This window comes from Vulpes lagopus, chromosome 8, assembly GCF_018345385.1.
Source record: "Vulpes lagopus strain Blue_001 chromosome 8, ASM1834538v1, whole genome shotgun sequence".
Classification (NCBI taxonomy): Eukaryota; Metazoa; Chordata; class Mammalia; order Carnivora; family Canidae; genus Vulpes; species Vulpes lagopus.
The window spans coordinates 117,123,483-117,138,753 of NC_054831.1; the positions used below are offsets into that span (position 1 = coordinate 117,123,483).

The following is a 15,271-nucleotide window of genomic DNA, read 5'->3' on the forward strand; positions in this document are numbered from 1 at the left end:
AAAAATGAGCAAATTCCTAACCCCGAGGGCCACACAACACTGAGTTAACTGATATCAACCAGGCCCCAGTAGGTCTGAGCTATGTCCCAGTTTGGAGGAGTAGAACAAGAAGAAAAAGAGAAAAGAAGGCCAGTAAGGGATTTATAGATAAATTTCCATGCCTTTGAACAATGATTTTGAAAGCCTGGCTGCTGTCCATGATCTCTTTCCTGAGTTAGTTATGCTTGGCAGAAAGACTGGCCTACCATGGTTTATAATTAACGTACATTGTATTAGTTTCAGGGGTACAGCATGGTGATCTGATGCTTGTATATATTGTGAAATGATCAGTCAGTCTCGTTAACACCACACATAGTTACAGAATTCTTTTTCTTGTGGTGAGAAATTTTAAGATCTATTCTCTTAGCAACTTTCAAATGTGCAGTGTAGTATTACAAACCACAGTCACCATGCTATAAGGTACATCTCCAGATCTTATTTATTTTGTAACTGGAAGTTTATAACTTTAAAAAAAAAAGATTTTATTTATTTCTTCATGAGAGACACACACACAGAGAGAGAGAGGCAGAGGGAGAAGCAGGTTCCATGCAGGGAGCCTGATGTGGGACTCGATCCCGGATCTCCAGGATCACACCCCAGATTGCAGGTGATGTCAAACCGCTCCGCCACCCGGGCCACCCAAAGAAGTTAATGTCTTAAAGCTAGGTACCAACTGAACAGAACGACTAGATCCAAGTTTGTGTACATATTTGTCTTTTGAGCAACCAGTAGAATAGGATTTCTATTTTAGCCCTGAAATAAAAGTTCTTTCTGAAGAAGAGCCTTTAGCAGCATCAATAATAATAAAAATGTCAATAATGATGATGATGATCGCAGGTAACATTTATTGTTTGCTAAGTACCAGAGCAGGTCTAACTGCTTTACATGGATTTGCTCATCTACTACAGCAACCCTCCAGGATGGTATTATTGTCTAAATTTACAATTGAGGCTGAAGCTTGAGGTCCTGTAACTTGCTCAGTCGCACAACTAGGAAGCTGAAGTTCTAGGGCATACATTCTCAATCCCAATATAGAGACTGACTTTCTTTACATTTTATGTTCCTCAAGAGCCTTCTAGAAAAGTGTTAAAAAAGAGACAAAGATTGGGGGTGCCTTGGTGGCTCAGTGGTTTAGTGTCTGCTTTCGGCTCAGGGCATGATCCCAGATCTCAGGTCCCGGGATCGAGCCCTGCATCGGGCTCCCTGCAGGGAACCTACTTCCCCTCTGCCTATGTCTCTGCTTCTCTCTGTGTGTCTCTCATGAATAAATAAATAAAATCTTTAAAAAAGAGAGAGAGAGAAAGATTTAGACAGGTAAAATGGACCATGGCTCTTTATAAAGAGATTTTTAAGTGTAACTCTGGCCCATGACCAAAGATAACTTATGGGATCCTCACTATTTGAGGTGAAAGGAATTGCTTCCACATCTCCAGTCAGGCTTGCACCCTTGCCATGTGTCACGTGCTTCCTATTTGCTAAGTATTATCTTCAGGGCTGTCCAGATACTTCATTTAATCCATATAATGGCCTCATAGGGATATGTGATCTCATTTTACTGCTAAGGAAATTGAGGCCCAAAAGATGATACAACTTGCTCAAGGAAACACAGCTAGTGTATAGCCTGATTGGAATTTGAACTCAGGTCTTTCTAACACAAAAGCCTGTGCTGTTAACCAGCATGCTACAGCTACTCTGCCGGCATGTGGCTGATGTATAAAAATGAGTTTGCCACAGGACAGGGTCCTATAAACTATAGCTTGCAGGCCAAATCCAGCCCAGCACCTTTTTTGGTAACTAATGTTTTTTTGGAACACAGCCGCACACCACTTATGACTTGTCTAGGGCTGCTTTTGAGTAGCAGAGTTAAGTAGTCGTGGAGAGACCGTATGCCTGCAAAGCATAAAATACTTGCTATCGGGTCCTTTACAGAAGAAGTGCCAATCCCTGCCATAGGAGGTGCAGGCTGTGAAGTTGCCTCATCTTAGAGCAATGGGATTAAAGCTGCCTGGGTCTAGAACACTTATGCTTGTACCTCAGTCCCATCTGCATCTGCAGAATGTGGCTTACCTATACATTCCTTCCAAAAGAGACCAAATCCTTCTTTTTCCTCTTCATATACTTCAACCAAGGAGCACCTTACTTGTTATAGAAACACTTGATAGTCTCCTTTTTCTATAACTTATGAAGAAAATAATGAGGTTTCAAAAAAGCTTATTTAAATCTATGTGGTTCTATTTCACAATTAAATCATTATTTTTTGATTGCTAGGGTTATGTGGTCCATTTTAATTTCTCATCCTTCATTTCTGTCTTTGTTAGCCTTTATTTACTTTGGTTTCTAGAGACTCTGAAGGAGGCATCATGCAGAGGATTGGGGAGAGAGAGGGAACTTTCTGAGGAGATTTGAGCTGAATCCATTCGGACTGCTTCCAGTGTATCAGTGGCCTCAGACAGCTGCCAGAGGCATAAGACTGGTGTAAATCAGCATATTTATGTTAATGCAGCAGCTCAGAGGTGTAAGGCGGTCTCCCCCAGGTCCCTTATGTCTAGAGAGCCTGAACACTTTGCTATTTTTGACTTACACCTCAGACAGAGAAGCAACCGAAGAGGAGAGGCAGAGCCAGGAACACGGAACACGGTCACCCCATCACCCTGCGTCTCAGACTCTCCACACACAAGCCACTACAGGAATGATGATACCAGCATCATCTGGTATCATCCCTCCTTTGTGGGGCAGACTAGACCTCTCATTTCCTGTGAGTCTCCGATTCCATTAGGAAAAGCCCCACCCCACTTTACCCCAAGGGCTTTGGGCTCAATTTGGAGAGCTTTGTTTTTAGTATCTTTCCCCTTCACTTCCCTGGAACCTCTGCCACAGATGTAATCCGCAGCAAATGGATTTCCCTGACCCTGGGGACAAAAGGCTAGTGTTCCCTAGACTTGGTGGCTCCTGGGAGGGCAGAACCTCAGCATTTCTCCAGCTGCTGGTCTCAGGCCCTGTGGGCAGCAGAGACCTGTAATAAGATCACTATCCAAGCAGAGTACAGTCAGCACGTCATTCAAAGCGGCCCCTTGCGGTTGAGAAAGGAGAATTAACTAGAGTGGGAATCAGAGCCTTCAGAGCTTGGGCTCTCACAAAACCGCAAAGTGAGCTGGAACCCAGTGAAAAACAGACTTCCGGTTCTGGATGTTAGCCATTAATCAGATTTGGCTATGGTTCACAGTGGGAGTCCACAAGGGTGGGTGGCCTTGGGGAAGAAATAAGGAACTAGTTTAGAAGGAGAAGAAGGGAGGAAATAAGAGCAGGAATTAAGAGGAAATTGAATAGGGGTGTAGAAGGTGCTGAAAGCCTAGATGCTATGAAATTTAAAGGTTCAGATTTTCTAATACGAAGCCCCAGCATAGGGCGCTTTATGAGAGTCTATGGATACCTTACTGAGACTCCACAACACCTCCTTTGCATCCCATAGACCAGAGCTTTGGGGAAAAGAGAAGTCAGGAGTGGGTAAAACACAGAGAGCTTGGGTTTAAAGAGAGGAACTATAGTAGAAAAAATTTGAATGCTACCGTATCAGTCCACACTTTCTAATTGATTCCGTTTCTTTCTAATTCAAGCTCCCTTCTACTGGGATACCATTGAGAAAGTGACATATGCCAGGACCCTAGCTTCTGATCTCTCTTCAGGGCAAACTCCAACCTTCTGGTTGAATAAATCTCCACTACCATGAGTAGGTTTTCTGGGTGTGCCTTCTGTGTCTATGCTACTGGAAGAGAGTCAAAGGAGCCATATCTCCTTGAGTAGCCACTTCCCCCAAAACTGGGCCTCAGTTTTTGCATAGGAAAAACAAGGGAGATTATGGTAGTGTTGGTGGGTATACATGCATATTATCTTTTATGTATGTATTATATATAGGGAGATTATTTATAAGTATAAAATATTTAATAGACATTGGGGTACCTGGGTGGCTCAGTCTTCTTAAGTGTCTAAGTCTTGATTTTGGCTCAGGTCACAGTCTAAGTTGAGAGATCAAGCCCTGTGTTAGGCTTCACACTAACACAGAGTCGGCTTGGGGTTCTCTCTCCTCTCTCCCTCTGCCCCTCACCCACACTCGCACTCTAAATAAGTAATTAAGTAATTTAAAAAATATTTTAAAAATATATTTAATAGACATTAACAATTAAGAGATTAAATTCAGTGGTCATAGTTCCTTTCCACTTCTGAAAAATCTAGTATACTCTGAAATGGGCTTTGCCCAATGTCACTGAATAATGGCTCAAGATGACATTATGGGTGAAGTCTCAGAGGGTATAGTGGGGAGAGCTCTGGCTTTGTTTTTTTTTTTTTTTTTTTTAAGATTTATTTATTTATTCATTCAGAGAGAGAGAGAGAGAGAGACAGGCAGAGAGACAGGCAGAGGGAGAAGCGGGCTCCATGCAGGGAGCCCGACGTGGGACTCTATCCCAGGCCTCCAGGATCACGCCCTGGGCTGCAGGTGGCACTAAACTGCTGCGCCACCAGGGCTGCCCAAGAGCTCTGGCTTTGAAGTCAAACCCAGTTTTGAATCCTACTTCACTGATGACCTTAGATGAGTTACTTAGATAAGTTCCTCATTGACAAAACTAGGATAATAAAACCTATATCATAAGGGAGGTCATGCATATATTTAAAACATCTACTATAGTGCTGACATGTGGTAGTAGGTACTCAAAAAATAAACATTAGTAGTAGTAGATATTTTTGATGGAAGGTACAGAAATTAAATCACCGATTGTGTATTTTTTTTAAGATTTTATTTATTCATCAGAGACACAGAGAGAGGCAGAGACCAGTCATATATGTTTTAAAGAAGTTTGGGATGGGCAGTCCGGGTGGCTCAGCGGTCTGGGTAATAGCCAAGAGAATTGAAAGCAGGGATTCAAGCAGATATTTGTTTTTTCTCTCTCTCTTTTTAAAAAGATTTTATTTATTCATGAAAGACAGACAGAGAGAGAGAGAGAGAGAGAGAGGCAGAGACATAGGCAGAGGGAGAAGCAGATTGCATGCAGGGAACCTGACGTGTGACTCGATCCCAGGTATCCAGGATCATGCCCTGGGCTGAAGGCAGCGCTAAACCCCTGAGCCACCCAGGCTGCCCCAAGCAGATATTCGTACACCAATGTTCATGGCAGCATTATTCACATAGCTAAAATGATGGACACCCAAGTGTCCATCAACCGATGAATGGATAAACAAAACGTGATATACACATATAATGGAATTCAGCCAAAAAAGGACACATGCTACAACATGATGAGCCTTGAAAACATTATCCTAGATGAAATAAGCCAGACACAAAAGGACAAACATTGTATGATTCCATGTACAGGAGATATCTCGACTAGACAAATTCGTAGAGACAGAAAGTAGATTAGAGGTTACTAGGAGCCGGCAGGGGCAAGAGGAGATTGAGGAGTTCCTGCTAAATGATTTTAAAGTTTCTGTTTGGAGTGGTAAAGAATTCTAGTGGTAGAGAGTGGTCATTACCACTCACAACATTGTGAGTGGCAAATTCGAGTTATATATTTTTTACCACAATTTAAAAAATGAAAATAATGTTGTACCTTTATCTCACACCACATACAAAATTAACTCAAAATGGATCTAAGGCCTAAATGTAAAAACTGTCAGGGCACCTGGCTGGGTCAGTTGAAAGAGCATGTGACTCTTGATCTCAAGATTGGAAGTTTGAGCCCCACATTGGGTATAGAGATAACATACCAAGATAAATAAAGAAACTTTAAAAAAAAGTAAGAACTACAACTATAAAACTCTTTGAAGAAAATTTAGGTGTAAATCTCCCTCACTTTGGATTAGGCACTGTTTTTTTAGATGTGGCAGCAACAAAAGAAAAAATAAATAAATTTGACTTCATCAAAATTAAAGAGCAGGAAAAATCATGATGAACATGCTGTATTTGGTGAAGGAAAGCAGAGCCACCAGACTACAGCAGTAGACTCCCATTGCGGAATACAACTGTACCTCTTTTGTAATACTTCACAGATACCATGTTTTTTTTACAAGTCAGAGGTTTGTCGCAACCCTGTGTCAACCAAGTATATTAGTGCCATTTTTCCAACAGCATTTGCTCACTATGTGTCTCTGCGTCACATTTTGGTAATTCTTACAATATTTCATACCTTTTCATTATTATATTTGAATGGCATTTTTAAGCAATAAACCATTTTTTTAGAGATTTTATTTATTTATTCATGAGAGACAGAGAGAGAGGCAGACACACACAGGAAGAGGGAGAAGCAGGCTCCCCACAAGGAGCCTGATGTGGGACTCAATCCTGGACCCTGGGATCATATCCTGAGCCAAAGGCAGATGCTCAACCACTGAGCCACCCAGGTGTCCCAACAAAGCATTTTTAAAGTAAGGTATATACATTATATTTTTAGACATACTGCTATTGCATACTTAACAGATTCCAGGATAGTGTAAATATAAATTTTATGTGCACTGGGAAACCAGAAAATTCATCTGCCTCACTTTTTTTTTTTTTAAAGATTTCATTCATTTATTCATGAGAGACACACAGAGAGAGGCAGAGATACAGGCAGAGCGAGAAGCAGGCTCCTGGCAGGAAGCCTGGTACAGGACTCAATCCCAAGACCCTGGGATCACACCCTGAGCCAAAGGCAGATGCTCAACCACTGAGCCACCCAGGCGTCCCTGTCTCACTTTATTGTGATATTTGTTTCATTGTGGTGGTCTGGAGCCAAACCTGCAATATCTCTGACGCATGCCTGTATACAGTTAGAAAAGTGGAATGAGGCTCAGAGGTGAATCCTCACAAACATATACCACCACTATCCCCAGCAGGTATTATTATGACCCAATGTTGCAGGTTAGGGAACCAAGACTCAGAGAGAGAGCCTGCCTTGCCCAAGACCAAAGGCAACAGTGGACAGGTATTCCCAAAGCTAGGATTGCTCTTTCTCCTTTAGTGCATTGCCTGTCCTAGGAAAATTGAGCCACTGAGAATACCCAGAAGGAGGGGCTGGGCACTGTCTCTCTTGCAGCAGTGACTATTTATCCAGCAGCAGTGTAAATCTGGGCTTCATAAAGCCTAGAGTAAGCCCTTCTCCACTGTCCATCGATCACACTGCACACATTCCTTACACCTCACTTTTCTCCACACTAGCCAATGTTGTCTCAATCACTCAGGTGGAACTTAGCATATAGTAGTGAATAATAGTTTTGTCTTCAAATTTGTACTTCCTGCCCAATTGCTGGAGCTTCTTAGTCCAGAGTTAATGGGCAGGGTGAAAAGGATTCACTAACCTCTATAATTATAAGTACATTTGTGTGTGAGTCACATTTTTTTCTGGGGCAAGAGGCTTTAGGTTTCACCATTTCTGATATACTCACAAAAGTGAAAACGTTCAAATGAGGATTCATGTCTTCTACTTCTTTTCTATTCCCAGTACTTAGCAAGAATACCCTGCATCTGGTAGATGCTGAATAGATGTTCAGATTTTGGGGGAACCAGAAACTTGTTGATTACAAAACATTCTAGAAGTGACTGACAAGGAGTGGAGGGTGGGACAGGGCAGCTTTATGCAGTGAAAGTGAGAAAGTGTGGGTTTAGGCAGCTCAAATGTTGCTTCTCCTTTTATGTGTTCCTTAATTTCCTAAGCAGTCTGTCCTTCCTTCTTCTGCTTTGCATGAGTGAGTGAGAGAGCCAAAGAGAGAGTGTGCACTTGAGAGACAGTAGTAGCTATCAAAATCTTGAGTTAGAACAGGGAGTACCAGCCAGAGAGAGGGAGGGAGAGGGAGAGGGAGAGGGCACATGTACTGTCTAGAGCACACACTTGAATAGAGGCGAAAGGATATGCTGGATCAGGCCTGGGGGAGAGACATCCTCAGGCAGGGAAGACCCCAAGAAAGAAGAGAGAGCTAGAGCACAGGAGGCAAGGAAGGCAGACACAGAGTGAGCCAGCTATGGAGCGAGGGACCTCAGGGGCAGGGCAGGCAAGCAGGTTTAGGGCACAGTGCGGGGAGAGAGCAGAAGTCAGGAATGGAGAGAGAGCTCATTACAGTAAACTGGAGCAACCACTCAGGATCAATGGGACCTGGGTAAGAGAGAGAGAGGAGGGAGGGGGGAGATGCATGCTCATGTTCCAGAGAGTCAAAGAAAGGGAAAAAGCCCAGAGCCATAGCAGAATCAAGGTGAGTGTAATCTTCCCCATGCAGGAGGATGGGGCCAGTGCAAGGAAGAACCCATATGACAGAGGATAAGGACCAGGGCAGTTAAGAACAGGAAAACTGGAAAACCAGGGAGTGGGGGAAAATTTAATGAGAAAAAAATGAAGTGGAGTTGCGGGGCAGAAGCCAAGAATGCAAGAATGAAGAGAGAAGGGAAAGGCAGGCTTAGCAGCAGAAGGAAGGAGACAGACAGGAAAGAGAGTTCAGGAGACCCATTGTGTCTGTGTCCCCATGCTGCTGAGTCTCCCTCCCCAGCACGAGGAGCGGTTGCTGTCCTTGCCTGCCCAGTTCTTCTATGCAGGAGTGCCATGCTCTCTTTAGGACTGCGCCCTGTTTCATTTCTACGCTGTGCACGAGATCTGCCATAGCTGCTAAAAAAGGAAAATAAACCAGAGCTGAGGCTCGATCATGCAGGATGCTCGATCACGCTATCCTTAATTTGCTGTGGCCGATGCCGTTTTCCCATTTTATGTTTTATGTTTATAAGTGCTTCCACTGAAATTTCCTAGGGCAGAATGAAAGTGAGACCTGAAACCCAATCCTGATCAACATCTTGGGAAAGGGAGGTGAGGCACTTAACTAAAAGAAGACTTCTGATGGGACGCCTAGGTGGCTCAGTGGTTGAGCATCTGCCTTTGGCTCAGGGCGTGATCCTGGAGTCCCGGGATCAAGTCCCACATCGGGCTCCCAGCATAGAGCCTACTTCTCCCTCTGGCTGTGTCTCTGCCTCTCTCTGTGTCTTTCATGAATAAATGAATAAAATCTTAAAAAAAAAAAAAAAGATTTCTGGATTCTATGGGATATTCTGTGTCCCAACATAACTCTGATTTGTCAGTAATGATCCTTGAAACTTCAGTTGAGCCTCATCTCTAGAGCTAGTTGGTCGGTTTCTGCAAGATTGGAATTCTACCTTGTGTTCCTTTCTGTCCAGCCCAACTGCCCCTCCCTAGAACATAAGACAAGGTAGGTTTCAACGGAGCAGAGCACAGGAAATATTTGTGGACTCTGCGGTTTCGTTGATCCTACGTTGTTGTTATCATCGTCAGAATCTTTCACAAGTGATGGCTGTACTGAGACCCAGCACTGTGTGCAGCTCTGGACAAAGGGAACTCCTGGACAAGAGCTTTGCCCTGTGGCAGTAAACACAGACATACAAACATTAGGGGGAAATCACTGCTCCAGGACCTAGCGCCATTTGCAGGTTGCTCTCCTGCCCTGGAAGCCACAGGCCTCCGAACTGGGAGCGGCCTGCATTTCCTTACCTCACACGTTCCTATCCTTTAGCCTTTACCCCTACTTTGTTCAGTTCACTGTGAAACCCACCCTGTCAGAAGAAGGCAGCCTGAGGAATGTTGACAGCCTCCAACCTGAGCAGCGTTGGGAAGAAGACAACAGGACATTGATGACTATTTTAGTTTTTTCTACTAACTAATACTTATTGTTTTTTTTTCTACTAACCAATGCTTTATTTTTCTACTAACCAATGCTTTATTCCTTTTTTTAAAAGATTTTATTTATTTATTCACGAAAGAGGCAGAGAGAGAGAAAGAGAGGCAGACACAGCAGAGGGAGAAGCAGGCTCCATGCAGGGAGCCTGATGTGGGACTCGATCCCGGGTCTCCAGGATCACACCCTGGGCCAAAGGCAGATGCTAAACCCAGGGATCCCCCCCTTCAATGCTTTATTTCTTAAACCAGCATAATCTGCAAGCAAAGAATTCACTGTTTATGATGAGATGGCAAGTGTCATTTCTAGCTATAGGAAAGAATAGGTAGAAGGAAGAGCTCATATGTAGAAATGAGAATTTTAGGAAGAGCATAAAAGAAGAAAGAGGGGAACTTAACCTTGGACCGGGTCTGCCTCTCCTACCACTCATCCTTCACTCCCAGCCTCTTCCCTCCCCAACACGTGTCTCAAGGGGACATGTTATTTCCAGTTGTGAATCCAGATCACAGGATGGTCCCTGAGTGAATTCCTGGCATCCTTTAGTGACAAGGATAGAAGGTTCCAGGAGGCTAGAAGAGGATTGATCTATTGGAACCAGACTCGGAACAGTTTTAATAACCACAACAACAGCCAGTGCTCTAGAGTGCTCAGTATTTGCCTGACACTCTCTCAAGCACTTTGTATTGTTATTTGACTTTATTCTCCCGCCAATTCATGTATTCTTACATCTGACAGATTGAGACAGAAGGTTGGACAAGTGCAACTTGCCAAGGCTTCCCAGCGTAAGCAGCAGAGCCAGGATGAAAACCCAAGTCTTTCCAATCCCAAAACCTGCAGTTCAACCACACTGCTTGATGTAGTGCCCTGCTCAGCATTAGATCAGAGGGCACTCACTAAATACTTCGTCAAGAAAACAGAGACTCCAGACACACTGGCAGCTCTTCTAGCCTTGAAAAACACAAACACTTCAGCTCATTTTATTGCCTCATTTGTCTCTTTCCCTAATTCTGTTCTCTCCAGACTTGTAATCCCATTTCTTTCATTAATTGACTATATACATGCAGATGAATAATAAGTTCTCTGATGCTCAGTTTTTCCATCCCAAAAGTGAAGAGGTAGACATGGGGTGAGAGATGACCCCTAAGATCATTGCCAGGAAGGCCACTGTAGGAAATCTGCCTCCTTTGCTGGTTTTAGCTGGTTTAGCAGAAGGAAGAATGGCAGGTCATAGATATGTTTTTTAGGTTTTTTAAATTTATTCATTTGAAAGAGAGTGAGTATGAGCCAGGGCGTGGGTAGGGAAGGGCAGAGGCAGAGGGAGAGGATAACCAGGCTCAATCCAAGGGCTCAATCCCAGGATTCCAATATTATGACCTGAGTTGAAGGCAGATGCTTAACCAACTGAGCCACCCAGGCGCTCCCAGGTCATAGACTTTAAAATCAGGCATCTAGGGGATCCCTGGGTGGCTCAGTGGTTTAGCACCTGCCTTTGGCCCAGGGCGTGATTCTGGAGTTCCAGGATGGAGTCCCACATCAGGCTCCCTACATGGAGCCTGCTTCTCTTTCTGCCTGCCTGTGTCTCTGCCTCTCTCTCTGTCTGTCTCTCATGAATAAATAAATAAAATCTTTAAAAAAAATCAGGCATCTAAAAAATAAAATAAAATGAAATCAGGCATCTGATTTCAGATCTCACCTAGTGAACCACACCTGGCCTTGTCCTTCTGGTGGCAGGTATGTTCCAGGCCTCAGTTCAGAAGTGGTCCCACCCCAGGCTGATGGAAAGCTGATGTGATGTGTGTGTTCTCTAGGAAGCATCTTGTGACATTTCACTTCTGCCTCTTTGCTCCCAGCATCCACCTGCTCTTCTGCTGTTGGAGCGCCCTGACTGTGCCATCCCGCAGGCCATGGAGAATGAGCTGCCAGTCCCCCATACATCCAGCAGTGCCAGTGTCGCCAGCAGTGCCAGCAGTGGCTGCAACAGTGGCAGCAGTGGTGGGAGTGGCCGCCCCACTGGGCCCCAGATTTCTGTGTACAGTGGCATTCCTGACCGGCAGACCGTGCAGGTAAGAGTCCAACTGATCTAGAGACTGTATTCCTGGATCATCTTGGGGCTAGCCAGGAGGACGTGTTGGCGTGGGCTGGTGGAGCAACCAGGGTATGGAACCTAGATTGGGCATAGGGAGGGGGTGTTCCTGGTTATATATCTAGGCACAGTTAGGAGAAATGATGCTAGATGGGTCCAATCAAGGAGGTTCAGGGAGAGTGGTAACACTTCACAACCTGGAAAATTATCTCACCTGGTGACTCAGATCCCAGAGTCCTGTTTGGGAGGATAGGCATGTGAAAGTGTAAAGTGGGTAGGGAGCTGGAACAAGTAAAAATAACAAGCAGAAAAAAATGATTGGGAACTTCTCAGCCATGACCTAGACCTATTCGAAGGACCATTGCCCTGTCATAAAACAAAGTTTCTTAGAGACCAAAAAGGAACCCCAAAGCAAGCTGCCTAAAGCAGTGGTCTGCTAAGTGTCATCCATGAGGCTTCTGAGTGATGACACCTAGTTCCAAACAGTCATGCCCATGTCTCACCATCTGCTTTGTGCCCCACACTGTACGAAATCACCACAGATGTATCTTCCCCTCCAGCTGAAAATGGCTATTATAGGTACAGTTCCATAACTGAGAAGGCTGAGTCTCAGTAAAAGTAGTACCTTGTCTAGGTCATTCAGATAAAGACCAAAAAAAGCTGAACCTCATTCTACCTGCAGCCCTGTGTTCTTAATCACCACAGTGTCTGTTTGAGGCCCCCAGATAAGACACAGAAAGAGGGGATGCCTTTGGCTCAGGGCATGATCCTGGAGTCCCTGGATTGAGTCCTGCATCAGGCTCTCTGCATGGAGCCTGCTTCTCCCTCTGCCTATGTCTCTGCCTCTCTCTGTGTGTGTGTCTCTCATGAATAATAAACAAAATCTTAAAAAAAAAAAAAAAAAAAGAAGAAGACCCAAAGTGTATGCAGCTGAGAAGAGTTCACTCCGAGGAACTTTGCTAATCCAGCATGGATGTACCAGACAAATGACCTTGCCCTGCTTTGGCCCCTGGCCCAGATTAGGGAGTGGAGGAGGGGTCACAGCAGACAGCGGGAGAGTCTGAAGACACCATCAGATACACTAGAGTCTTCCCTCCTTGGGTTACATCTGCCTCCCCCATGGGATAAAAACCATGTTTCCTACACCCATTCCTGCCACCCCCTACACACCTAGCCTTTTCCCAGCCCCTTGGCATGTGAGTGTTTGAACACAGCTTCTAGCAGCTCACATTAGGATATGCCATCCTTCCACCCCTCATCACAACTCTAGATACAAGGGATTTGGGGTTTTCTGCAATGGTAGATGGAATCGCCCATGGCTGTGTTATGTACCCAAGCAGGTACAGGGTTCTTGCCATTTCCACTCATTGACACCAGCCCTCTAGTGAGGAAGAGCCACAGTATCTCTGCTACTACTGTCTAGATTGTGGGGAGGTACTTTCAGGAGTCTAAGGAAAATAGAGAGGCCTAGGTAAAGGGAATAGGAAGAAAGAATTCTGGGAGAGAACAAGGAATAAACAGAACTGTGCTTGTATAAACCAGGACCCTCTGAGGAGAGAGAACACTGAAGGGGAGTGGGATCTGAAGACTTGGGATAGGGTAGGGGAATCAGGAGACCCCAGAGCCCATGAAGAATCTGTGATGTTAGCCTGTTTTCACAGAACTCCAGATCTGAGCCCACATATGGTTTTGTTCCAGAGCCAGCAGCCCTAGAAGTCATGCTTAGCTAGAGAGAGCCAGACTGGATGCTTGCTTGTTGGGGGCAGGACCCAGGGTTGGGAGCAGTCCCATGGTCAGGGATTTAGCAGAGCTAAGGGGTAGCAAGCAGGTCAAAGGCTGGTCAGGGCCCGCATAGAGCATCAGGTGGCAAGAGATGGCAGATAGGTGACCAGGTAAGGAGAAGGGAGGAGAAATGTCTGTGGGGCTTAGGAGAAGAAGACAGAAGATCTCAGGGTTGGATGAAAGGCATTCACTTTCTTTGTTCCTAGGGGCGAAGGGAGGCTTTGGGACACTGTGAGTGAAGAGTGGTGGGCAGCGAGGGGGAAGCAAAGGCAACCTTTGTCGCTTCCTAGAGACAGTGGCTTAGCCAGTCCCATCAGGAAAGAGAAGTAGCAGCAAGGCCAGGTGATGGTGATGATAGCCAGAAAGAGGGAACAATGGAGAAGGGAAAGGAAAGATTACAAGAGAAATGCATCATCCTTGTGCCACTGGCCTGCTTTCCAAGGCCAATGAGACCATCTTCTAAGGGACCCATAGCACTTCCCAGCAGCCAGGAGCAGACCCTGGCAAGCAGCCCCAGTGGGAGGGTGTTGCCCCAGGCTGTTTCCACTTGGCTGGCACTGTTAATGCTGGACTAGGCCCCCCTTTGCACCGGCCTCTCTCTCCCACCCCTTTCCTTCTCGCTGCCTCTTTGGGCTTCAGTTCCCCTGCTGTCACCGTCTAGTGGTCCAGTCACCCAAGTCTGAGGACAGGGAATGGCTGGGAGGTGGAGTGGCAAACAAGCCTGGCATGGGACAGTTCACCAGAGGCTTACAGGACTGCTAACCTCTCTGAGTCTCCCCAGTGCCCAGAGCAGACAAGAGCAGCACTGCTGCTCTGACTTTCTCCAAGCTGGCAGCTGACACAGAAGCAGATGCAGTTGGGGAGGAGCCGAGGCGCACAGGAGCCAAAGATGTGCAGGACAGATGAGGGCAGAGAAGTATCAAGTTTGAAAGCCTGTTGTCTTCTCGCCTCCCTAGGAAGTGGCCATCTGTTCCAGTGGTGGTCACAGACCTAGTATCCTCTGAGCAGCTAGGGGGAGCTGGGGTTGACAAGGCATTGTTGCAGAAGGGACAACCCCCTCCTCTGCAAGCAAGGTGACAGTGCAGCCTCCCCCTGCCACTGGCCTAGGTGATCCAGCAGGCCCTGCACAGGCAGCCCAGCACAGCAGCCCAGTACCTGCAGCAGATGTATGCTGCACAGCAGCAGCACCTCATGCTGCAGACGGCGGCTCTCCAGCAGCAGCATCTCAGCAGTGCCCAGCTCCAGAGCCTGGCGGCCGTGCAACAGGTAAGAGAGGGAGGCAGGACACCCAAGGGTGTGGGGGGGGAGGTATTGGTGGGGGGGTGGCTGGGAGCAGTCATGGCATTGACAGAAGTAAAGAAGTGTGGTGCTGTGGGGAGGAGCAGACCCTGTGCATGGGCTCCCCAGGCCTTCTCTTACTATACCCTCACAGAACCCCGGTGAGCAGGTGCAGGCACAGTGGGCATGGTCCTTTACAGCTAAGGAAGGAGTCTGTGGGCACACAGCCCATGAGTGGATGGTGGAACTCTCTGCCCATCTGGCCCAGGAAGACAGCTGGAGGAGTCCCTCCTCCCCACAGCACCACACTATTGGGAGGGGCCGAGGGGCCGAGCGGGTGTCTACAAGACAAGGCCATTGCCCACCTAGCATCCTGTCTGTCCTTGGTGGCTG

The 15,271-nt window shown here is 46.0% G+C and overlaps 1 protein-coding gene across 4 annotated transcripts in view; it reads left to right on the top strand.

Annotated features, from left to right (window-relative positions):
• PHC2 (polyhomeotic homolog 2) overlaps positions 1-15,271 on the top strand; it is a 120,454-nt gene that overhangs the window by 55,369 nt on the left and 49,814 nt on the right. For all 4 annotated transcript variants that reach the window (XM_041765305.1, XM_041765304.1, XM_041765306.1 and 1 more), the window contains exons 2-3: positions 11,586-11,798; positions 14,708-14,866. In XM_041765305.1, coding sequence (XP_041621239.1) covers positions 11,640-11,798; positions 14,708-14,866 — 318 coding nt within the window. In that variant the 5' untranslated portion in view covers positions 11,586-11,639. The remainder of the gene's footprint in view (positions 1-11,585; positions 11,799-14,707; positions 14,867-15,271) is intronic.